This window comes from Otolemur garnettii, unplaced genomic scaffold, assembly GCF_000181295.1.
Source record: "Otolemur garnettii isolate 467f Iridium unplaced genomic scaffold, OtoGar3 scaffold00153, whole genome shotgun sequence".
NCBI lineage: Eukaryota > Metazoa > Chordata > Mammalia > Primates > Galagidae > Otolemur > Otolemur garnettii.
In genome coordinates, this window is record NW_003852548.1 from 3105211 (window position 1) to 3117044 (window position 11834).

Here is an 11834-nt window from a genome sequence, read left to right on the forward strand (position 1 = left end):
AAAAAAAAAAAAAAAAAAAAAAAAAAACACTACAGTAGTGCTTTCCTCACATTAGCATTTGCTAGGTCCACTTTACCCCAAAACTAGGTTTCATAGAGGCAGAAAGCCCTGCCCATTCCTTCCTATGACGTTCACAGCGCTTTTCGAACCGCCCAGAAGAATGCGCTACCTTCCTCACTTCAACCCGGCTGTGGGCAGAAGCCCGTAGCATTCCCAATTTCCAGGCCCCTCCTAATCGCCCCACCATTGCCAGGTGTCCCCAACACTCAAAATATCTCCAATGACATCCCCCAAACTCTCCCCGTCTTCACCTGACACCCCCTTGTGCCCTCCTTTCCTCAACTGTCCTGGGGTCGCCACAAGGCCTAGACACATGGTGCCGTCGCCATCTCTAAGGACAACAAAGACCTCGAGGCGAGGCCCATTCCCTTCCGAGGCTACAGACCCCACCACCCAACCTGCCTGAAGCCCACTGGCTACTCCTCACACTCACTCACACTTAAACTCCCAGAGGGAGTAATTTGCGGACCTACCAGGAGATCTCAGTTGAGGAACTATACCAACGCAGCTCCCGCTCAGCTCCCGCTCAGCTCAACCGTTGGGCGTTCACCACGAGGTGCGCACTGGCCGATGGGAAGGTGCTCAACGAGCATGCGCAATGCTGTTGGCACATGCGCACTGGTTACAGCTCTGCCCCTCCCCCACCATCTCACCCTATCCCCTCTGTTCAGACGCAGGCAGTTCTCAAACTATGGCCCCACGGCCACATGCAGCCGGCCAAGGACATTTATTCAGCACGCCGAGTGTTTTTGCCGCCGCTGCCTGTCCTGCTTAGCAGCTGACTGGTCCCAGGGCCTGCAGTCAAGCCCTCCAAAGGTCTGAGGGACAGTAAACTGGCCCCCTGTTTAAAAAGTTTGAGGACCCCTGCTCCAGGGTCTTTCTTCTGTGGTTTCACGTCTTCAGGACCCAAATACCTATAGTAGTGTCCCCCTGCCTCAGAACTAACCTCATCAGCTGGGCATGGTGGCTCGTGCCTGTAATCCTAGCGCTCTGGGAGGCCGAGGCAGGTGGATTTATTGAGTTCACAAGTTGATGACCAACCTGACCAAAAAAGTGAGACCCCTGTTTCTACTAAAAATAGAAAAACTGAGGCAAGAGGATCGCTTGAGACCGAGTTGGAGGTTCCTGTGAGTTATAACGGCACAACACTCTATCCAGGGCAAAAAAAAAAAAAAAAAAAAAAAAAAAAAAAAAAAAAAACCCCTCACCTTGTCTTCAACTGACCCCCACTCCGTCCCATCCATGGCCCACTTCCTCCCTTGCCCTGGTCCCATCGCAAGGACAAGGGCATGGTGGCTGCCCATAAACAGAGGTAGACTGCCTGCTAAAATAGCAATACCAACATATTCCATAGGTTTTACATAAGACCAAGACTCTCATAACCTAATATTCAAATGTCCAGCGTACAAATTCAGAATTACTCAAAATACGAAGACTCAGAAAAATAGGAAAACTCAAATGGGAAAAGGTGATCAACAGACACTAACATAAAGATGGATGTTGGGGGTGGGGGAGTGGCACCTGTGGCTCAGTGGGTAGAGCGCTGGCCCCATATACCGACTGTGGCAGGTTCAAACCCAGCCCTGGCCAAACTGCGACCAAAAAATAGCCAGGTGTTGTGGTGGGTGCCTGTAGCCCCAGCTACTTGGGAGGCGGAGGCAGGAGAATCGCTTGAGCCCCGGGGTTGGAGGTTGCTGTGAGCTGTGATGCCACAGCACAGGGGGACAGCTTGAGGCTCTGTCTCAGAAAAGAAAAAAGCAATCATGAGGCTCGGCGCCTGTAGCTCGCTGAGTAGGGCACCAATCACGTACACCAAAGTATACCAAAGCTAGAGGGTTCTAGCCCAGCCCGGGCCAGCTAAACAGCAATGATAACTGCAACAAAAAAATAGCCAGGGGGTGGTGCCTGTGACTCAAAGGAGTAGGGCGCTGGCCCCATATGCCCGAGGTGGTAAGTTTAAACCCAGACAAGGCCAAAAAACTGCAAAAAAAACCAAATAGCCAGGCATTGTGGTGGGCTCCTGTAGTCCTAGCTACTCAGGAGGCTGAGGCAAGAGAATTGCTTAAGCCCAAGTGTTTGAGGTTGCTGTGAGCTGTGATGCCACAGCTCGCTACCCAGGGTGATAGCTTGAGGCTTTGTCTCAAACAAACAAACAAACAAAAAAAAGAACACTTTTGAAACTAGCATACGAATAAAAAGTCTTAAACCCCCCCCCAAAAAAAAGAGTATTTAAGGAAAAACATAGAAATTTTAGAAATTAAAAATATACTCAAGTAAAAATCTCACTGAATGAGTGCAATAGCAGATTGGAGACAAGACAAGTGAGTAAACTTGGAAACAGAGCAACAGAAATTATTCAATCTGAACAACTCAAGAGAAAGATTGAAAGAAAAAATTAATAGAACCTCAAGGACTTGTGAGAAAGAGAGATGAATAGAATCTTCTCTAAAGACGGTAGAAGATTTTTTTCATACTAAGCATGTGAAAAAATGCTCATCATCCCTAATTATTAGAGAAATGCAAATTAAAACCACCCTGAGATATCATCTAACCCCAGCAAGAATGGCCTATATCACAAAATCTGAAAACTGCAGATGCTGGCGTGGATGTGGAGAGAAAGGAACACTTTTGCACTGCTGGTGGGACTGCAAACTAATACAACCTTTTTGGAAGGAAGTATGGAGAAACCTTAAAGAACTCAACCTAGACCTCCCATTTGTCCTGCAATCCCATTACTGGGCATCTATCCAGAAGGCCAAAAAACCTTTTATTATAAAGACACTTGGACTAGGCTGTTTATTGCAGCCCAATTTACAATCACTAAAATGTGGAAACAGCCTAGATGTCCTTCAGCTCAGGAATGTATCGGTAAGCTGTGGTATATGTATACCATGAAATATTATTCAGCCATCAGAAATAATGCAAATTTTTATAGCATTTGTACTAACCTGGATGGAGGTGGAACACATTATTCTTAGTGAAGCATCACAGGAATGGAGAAGTAAGAATCCTATGTATTCAACTTTGATATGAAGACAATTAATGACAATTAATGACATGGTGGGGCATGGGGGAAGGGGAGACTAAACAGAGAAGGAGGGAGGGGGTGACAGCAAGGAAAAAAAAGAAAGAAAATAGTTACTAATTATCATATAAATTGTTTTTAATTTTGACCAAAGTACATTACTTAAACATTAATTTTTAATTCAACATGTTAATATGTTGTTTATCATATTGCATCCTCATTTATAAGTGAAATATGTCTGTAATTTCCCCTTTATAATAATATATTTTCTCCAATTTTAATATCAGGTGTATCTGGATTAAGTAGAATGATTTTGAAGTATTTCTTTTTCTATTGTCTATAAGATTTGACATGATCTGTTTTTTTTAAATTATCTTTTACTTTTATTTATAAATATTAGTTGCCTTTTTTTGAGACTTTAGAAAAAACAAAATAATAAGAAGAAGTTAACTGATCATAGAATTCTATACTAGAAATAGACATACTCCAATCTGACAATGTAAATGTTACTTTCTTTGCATTATTACAATTATTATTGCTTAATATTTCGTTGCAGCAATTGTCTGATTTCTTTTCTGAATATATTTATCTTCATTTGTTCTTTATGAGGTTTTGTTCTCAGTCCTTATGTTAAACATTGTTATTGTCATTAAATTTAGCCTTTTTAATTCTGTGAAGGCAAAAGTGGAAACCTAATATACACTTGTGTAAGTAAGAAAAATTAAAAAAAAAAATAAATAAATAAAAGGACTTGTGAGAAAATAGTAAAACATCTGTCATTTGTATCATCAGAATCCCAGAAGGAGATGTGAAGTATGGTGGGTAAAAATATGCATATTTCATGTAATAATTGCTGAAAAATCCACATATCTAGTAAGACAAACTTACAGATTCAAGAAGCAAACTCTAAACAGAGTAAACCTAAAGAAATCCATGCCCTGGCTGAGCAGGGCTACTCACACATGTAATCCCAGCACTTAGGGAGGCGAGGACTGCTTGAAGTCAGTAGCTTGAGACCAGCCTGGGAAACATACTGAGACTTCCTCTCTATAAATAAAGACAAAAATATCCAGGCATGTGATGACATGCACCTGTAGTCCCAGCTACTCAGAAGGCTGAGGCAGGAGAATACATTGCCCTGGGAATTCAAGATTACAGTGGGCTATGATTGGGCCACTGCAATCCAGACAAGTGACAAAGCAATACCCTGTCTCAAAAATTAAAAAAAAAAAACTAAATATACTCTTACCATATCATTCAGGAGTCATACTCCTTGATGTCTACCCAAAGGAGTCAAAAACTTGTGTCCACTTAAATACCTGCATGTGGGTATTTATAGTTGCTTTATTCATAATTGCCAAAACTTGTAAGCAACCAACATGTCTTTTAGTAAGTGAATGGATAAATTAACTGTGGTACAACCAGATAAAGGAGTATTATTCAGCCAAAAAAAAAAAATTGAGCTATTGACCAATAGAAAGACATAGAAGAAACTTAAATGCATATTATAAAGTGGAAAAGGATGCTCTGAAAAGGTTACATACTGTATGAGTCCAACAATATGACATTCTGGAAAAGGCAAAACTATGGAGACAGTAAAAATACCAGTTATTGCCAGGGTTCAGGGAGATGGGATAGATGAATAGACAGAGCATAGAAGATTTTTAGGGCAGTGTAACTTCTCTATATGATACTATAATGGTGGATACACAAACTTATGCATATATCCAAATCCACAGAATGTACAAGCATGAAACCTAATGTAAACTATGAACTTTAGGTAATAATGACCTATTGTAACAAATACACCTCTTGGTGAAGGATGTTGATAATAGGGCAGGCTGTGCACTGTGTGGAGTTAAAAGGCATATGGGATATCTCTGTACCTTTCTCTTAATTTTGTTGCAAACCTAAAAATGCTCTCAAAAAAATCTTTTTAAAAAGAAGATAAAGTTGCCAGGTCCAGATAGTTTCACTGGCAAATTGTGCCAAACATTAAGAAGAAATAATATCAATTCTATACAATCTCTTCAATAAAAAAAATAGAAGAGAGAGACACTTCTCAAATCATTTTACACGATTCACATTACCTTGATACCAAAACCAGAAAAAAGAGACAGTATGGGAAAAGAAAATTATGGCTCTACTTCCCTCATGAACGTAGATGCAAAACTTTCTCCACATTTGGTCTAAATGATCCAAAGCAAAAAAAAAAAAAAAAAGATAAAAAAGAAAGAAAGAAAATTAAAAAATCCTCACTTAAAATTAGCAAATCCAATCCAATCCAATAACGTATATGAAGAATAATATACCATGACCAAGTGAATCTTATCCTGAGAATGCAAAGTTCAATATTCAAAAATCAATCAATTCGATCCACCATATTGGCATACTAATGCAATTGAACCATATAGTCATATCAAATGCAGAAAAAAAATCTGACAAAATTCAACACTAATTCATGATTTTAAAGAAGCATTCAGCAAACCAGGAGTAGAGAAGAACTTTCTTAACCTGCTATAAAGCACCTACCCAACCCCCCTAATCCTTAGATCATACTTAATAGAGTAAAACTAAATGCTTCCTCCCTAAGATCAGGAATGAGGCAAGAATGTCCACTCCAGCTCTTGCTATTCAAAATTGTATCAAAAATCCTAGCCAGTTTAACAAGGCAATAAAAAGAAACAAATGGCTTACAGACTGGGGGGGTGGGGGGGTGGGGGGGGATAAAACAGTCTCAATTTACAGGCAACATGATTGCCTACATAGAAAATCCCATGGAATGTATTTTTAAATTCCTGGTACTAATTGAGTTTAGCAACATTGTAGGATATATATCCAGCATTCCAAAAATCTAGCATATTTCTATATGTTAGCAATGAACAATTCGAAACAAATTGTTTTTAAAAACAATCACAATACTATTTACAATAGTCAAAATCTAACAGAACAACATGTGCAGGATCCATATGCTGAAAACTACAAGAAGCTGATGAAAGAAATAAAAGACCTAAATAAGTGGAAAGACCATGCTGTGTTCATGAATTGACAGACCCAATATAGTTAAGATGTTAGTTGTCCCCAAACTGATCTACAGATTTGATGCAACTCCAGGATTTTTGTTGTGGATACAGACTAATTGATTCTAAAATGTATGTGAAGGAGGAAGATGAGGTTGCAGGTTCGGCAGAGGCATGCTGGGCTCACTTCTGCTGGCTTCTGCTCTTGACTCATTGCTGTTGGCTCTCCCCAAAGAACAAGTAGGTCAAGAAGCTGCACCGCAGCCTTGGCTTTTAACATAAAAACACCCGTAGAGCCAGAGGTGGCAATTCACTGAATTACTGCCATCAGCTGCAACAGTAAAGCCCCTTGATAAGGTGTGTGCTGACTTGATCAGAGGTGCTAAGGAGAAGAATCTCAAAATGAAAGGACCAGTTCGGACGCCTACCAAGACTTTGAGAATCAATACAAGAAAAACTCCTTGTGGTGAAGGTTCTAAGACCTGGAATCACTTTCAGATGAGAATGTGCAAGCAACTCTTAGACCTGCACAGTCCTTCTGAGATTGTTAATCAGATTACCTCCATCAGTATTAGGCCAGGAGTTGAGGTTGAAGTCACCATTGCAGATGCTTAAGTCAAGAGTTTTAATAAATTGATGATCAGTTGCTAAAAATAAAAAAGAAATAAAACATATTGGAAAAGACAAAGGAACTAGAAAAGCCAAAATAATTTTGAAAAATAAGAACATACACACAGAAAAAAAAAAAGAAAAATAAGAACATGATTGGAGGACTAAGGCAGACTTTAATTTTTTTTTTAATTTTTTTTTTTGAGACAGAGCCTCAAGCTGTCCCCCTGGGTAGAGTGCTGTGGCATTACAGCTCACAGCAACCTCCAACTCCTGGGCTCAAGCGAGTCTCCTGCCTCCGCCTCCCAAGTAGCTGGGACCACAGGTGCCCGCCACAACGCCCGGCTATTTTTTGGTTGCAGCCGTCATTGTTGTTTTGGCGGGTCCGGGCTGGGGATTCGAACCCGCCACCTTAGGTGTACATGGCTGGCGCCTTAGCCGGTTGAGCTATAGGCGCCGAGCCGGCAGACTTTAAGAATTACAGTCAACCCTCTATATACAGTCACCTACTATATAATAATTTTTTTTTTTTTTGAGACAGAGTCTCACTATGTCACCCTCGGTTGATTGCCATGGTGTTACAGCTTACAGCAACCTCAAACTCTTGGGCCTAAGCAATTGTCCTGCCTCAGCCTCCCGCATAGCTGGGACCACAGGCGCACACCACAATGCCTGGCCATTTGTTTTTGGTTGCAGTTATCATTGTTGTTAAGCAGGTCTGGGCTGTGTTCAAACCTGCCAACCTCTGTGCATGTGGCCAGCGCCATTAACCACTGTGCTATGGGCACTGGACCTATATGATAATTTTAAAAATAAATTTTTAAATTTTGCCAGTCGATCTGGGCATGGTGGCATGCATGTAATCCCAGCTACTTGGAAGTCTGAGACAAGAGGATCCCTTGGGTCCAAGAGTTTAGGACCAGCCTCGGCAACATAGTGAGACTGTTCCCAGAAACTATTATTTTGCCAACTAAGCAGGTGAGAATCCATATTTTCTATAAAATCATTTTAACACAGGTAATATGTGTGCCTAAACACTAGTTTTGTTTGTTTTTGAGCTGTATGAGGTATAAAAGCAATCTTGTAGTATGACCTCTTTTGTATCTGGCTTCTTTCACTTAACTGTGTGGCTTAGTTTATTCCCTCTCAATACTGAGTGGTATTCCATGGTGTCAACATAGCACAACTCTTGCATTTCCTGTTGATGTATAGTTAGTTTTTTCCCAGTAATTTGCTATTTCAAATAGTTTTACTACATGAACATTCCTGTATCTTTCCTATTTTTACATGCATGGGCAAGAATGCTCACCACAACTAGTTTATGATGGCAAAAAAAAAGTAAATCAAACACTATCTAACCATCCAATAGGAGAATAACTGAATAAACTGTGGCTACAATAAATGATGACATATCATCAAAAACATCGCAGAACCTGCGAGGCACTGTCAGATAAATTACACAAGCTGCAGTGATGATGTCACATGGCTCTAACAATTACATATGGGTTGCAGTAACCCAAAGGGCAGTGAGCTCATTGAGTCATCTCGGGGCTGACTGTGGATAGAAGTGAAGACACTTAGAAAGGAGTTGGTGACACCAGCAGCTGGCTATCCCAGTGCACTACAGAGATGACGTTACCTGGTCCCTGGGACTCTGGTTCTGAGCACAGCCTCAGAGCTTCTCCCACCTAACTGCTTGGAACACTTCCAGACAGTTCTCCCCAATCACCTCTGACCCACTCCTTCTGCTTTTGGGTGAAATCTTTGTCATCACTTCAGGTCCCCTTCATTCATGAGCATCCCTCTCATGTAAGGAGTGTAACTGTGCCCACTAGGCAGGTGACAAGACTGAGGCCCACAGAGGACAGCAGCCGGGCCTGCAGCTGCACAGCAGGTCAGTGGGCCAGGGTTGGATGCTCCGTGTCTCACTCCAGAGCTGTATACCCCCTCCTGCACTATGGGTCCCCTGTCCTGTGGCTCCCCTAGACCACCAGGCCTAGGGTATATACTCACTCTAACTGGGTTCTAGACTGCACTTAGGCCATGGAGGGGACTGGCTGGAGCCAGAGCTGGCAGCCGGCTGGGATCTGACTGGGGGATTGTTGGCCTTTTCCTAAACGCCAGGCTCTGGAGGGGGTGTCCACAGTGTCTTCAAGATCCAGGCCTGTGCTCTCAGCACTGGCTAAGCTGTAGTCTGACCTCCCCAAGATCCAGACTGCTCAGCCAGAGCATGTTGTGGAAAGGAAACCTATAATGCAACCTTTAAGTGAGAAAAAGAAGATTAAAAAAATGAGGACCTAGGGTGGCACCTGTAGCTCAGTCGGCAGGGCCCCAGCCACATACACCAAGGGTGGTGGGTTCGAACCAGGCCTGGGCCAGCTAAAACAACAATGTCAACTGCAACAAAAAAATAGCCTGGCATTGTGACAGGTGCCTGTAGTCCCAGCTACTTGGGATGCTAAGGCAAGAGAATCACTTAAGCCCAAGAGTTTGAGGTTGCTGTGAGCTGTGACATCACTGCACTCTACCCAAGGCAATATAGTGAGATTCTGTCTAAAAAAAAAAAAAAGAAAAAAAAAAGATGAGAACCTAGACATTCCTCCCATGAAGTTAAATGAAGTCCTGGTAGGAGGAAGAAGAGGAGAAGGGTCACCTGAAGAACTGGAACAGCATTGACTAAAACCTAGGCCCTTCAGCAGTCCCGGCCCTTGGCTGTCCACATGCAGGAGGGAGACTCTGAGGGACACCCCTGCCCGGGGCTCATGACCCCAGATGCCAGCGACCTCACCAGGTGTAAATAGAAGGCTCTGTCCTTCTTCTGTCTTCTCTGAGACCTTCAGGTCTTGGAGATGATACGCCCCTACTGGCAAAGGCTAGTATCGCTGCAATGCGGAAATTCCATGGCTGACCTGCACCTGGTGACATCAAGACCTTGCTGGGGGACCACAGGACTTAGCCATAATTCTCTGACTGAAAGGAAGAGGTGACTTTGACTTAGCAGGAAGCTAAGACCAGGTTTGGATCTGATGTCACCCTGGACCACAGGCTCCCAGAAGGGAGGTAGTGTAGAATGTGGGCAGGAGATAGCTGTACTGAAGGCTGAGGACAGAGAGAACAAGGGCCACCATGAGGTTAAGATGCTGAGCCTATTAACAAGGAAGAGGAGGGAAGGGAAGATCTGGAAGGTTCCCACAAAGGACTGTGCTCAAGACTGAGCACTAAGGCCCCTGGAATCTCAGTTTCCTCACCTATAAACTGGTGATAAAAATAAAATTTATATTCGTGGGATTGTTGTGAGAAAAGCATAGCTTCAGGTAAAGTGCTCAGATGGTGTCTGGCACAGAACATGAGGTGAATACTGACAGTATTATTATAATTATAAGAATCACTCTTCATTGATTGACTGTTGGCATGTTGTTCTCCCTCACAGGATAATTGCCTTGCTCTGCTGGCTATTACTGGTGCTGAAGATGGAGGAAGGGGGCACAAGCCAAGGACTGGGTAGCCTTCAGAAGCTGCCAACATGAGACTCAGATCTCCAGAACTGTGAGATAATTTTGTATTGTCTTGAGGCACTAAATTTGTTGTAAAGTTGTTAAATCATCAACAGGAAACTAATTCAATTGGTAAAAAAACATCCTCTCACTCCTTTTCTCCCCCTCAGGCCTCCATTAGGATCAGAAATGTCTAGTCCTGTGGCCTACAATTTGGTGCTGCTGGCATACTGAGGTGGTATTGTCCCCTTGTCAACCTCAGTGATAAGGGAGACTGAGGAGAATACAGGTGCCCTGTAAAGGATGTGTTGGGCCCCCATTATGACAACTCACACTGGAGGGTAGGACAGGGGTCATGGGTAACAGTGATTCTACGAGTTCCATTGAGGTTGGTAATAGTGGACATGCACGCAGTCTTGCTCTGTGCCAGGCACTGCTCTTGGTCACTGAGGCATCTCCTTTCTTCGTCACATAACCCCACAAGGAGGAAAAGCTATTACCCCGATGACAGGTGAGCAAAGGGAGGCACAGAGATCTTAAGTCACTTGCCCACTGTGTGGCACAGGAGAAGTCCGGTCCTTATTACTCAGCCCCTGCTCCAGCCCACCCAGCTGCACTGTCTCGACCACTAGATCCATCAAATACAGGCACAGATGAGGGACACATTATATGTTTTCCCCAGGGGTCACACCTACATGCCTAGTGGACAGTATCTCCCTTTGATGAAGGGGGAACTGAGACTTGGAGAGGACAGATGTTTTGCCCAAAGGTCACACAACCAGAGGCTTAGAAGTTCAAGCTTTTAACTGAGGTCCACCAGGCTCCGAAGCCCATGTGTCCTGGGATGCTGTAGGTGTGAATGAGGCCCAAAGATACATCCCAACATCTAAGGACAAAATGAGGAGGTTCTGCCTATCCCCTGGGAGATGGTTGTCCCTGCTGTATAGCTGGTGTCAGGAGACACGGGATAAACAATTCTTCACAAGATGACCTCTACCAATGGGGCTGAGGGAACCTCTGTAGCCTATGGGCTAGAATATAAGACCCAGAGCCCAAGGAGGTTCTGAAGAAGGGCCAGGAGGCCGAGGGCACCAGGAACCTTGGGGGGTCTAGACAGTCATGCTTCTTCCACTTCTAATTGCACTTGCTTCACTTGTAGATTTCTTCCTGAGAGCGTGCAAAACATAAATGTGCATTTTAGTGAACATCAATAAATTGCACATCCACGAAGAACCACCCAGCTCAAGCAGAGGACCACTTTTAACAACCCAGAAGTCCCTTGGACCCTTCCCAACTACATCTCTTTCTCCCTCCCCCAGAGGCAAAGACAATCCCGGCTCTGTGATACAATCAGCCACTTGGTTTTCTATAAAATGTCACCACTCATGTGGTTAACCTTAGTTTTGCCTGCTTGTGAACACTGTATAAACTGGTGAGTGTGGAATCTTTTGCTTGGCTCTTTGCTTAGAATCATATCTGTGTGATTCATGTCTGTATCGTTTCATGCAGTTGTAGATCTCTCACTCTCATTGTATCGTATTCCATTCTATGAATATACTATAATTTATTTTTATGTTCATTGGCATGCCTAGCTTGTCTCTTTTTTTTTTTTTTTTTTTTTTTTTG

General features: G+C 43.0%; 1 protein-coding gene across 1 annotated transcript; it reads left to right on the forward strand.

The window, feature by feature from the left end:
* The first annotated feature begins 658 nt into the window (after positions 1 to 658).
* LOC100951925 (40S ribosomal protein S20-like) lies at positions 659 to 6720 on the forward strand. Its single transcript, XM_023519041.1, is given in 3 exon segments — positions 659 to 663; positions 6341 to 6443; positions 6445 to 6720. Coding segments are annotated over 3 exon segments (384 nt in total).
* The last annotated feature ends 5114 nt before the right edge of the window (positions 6721 to 11834 follow it).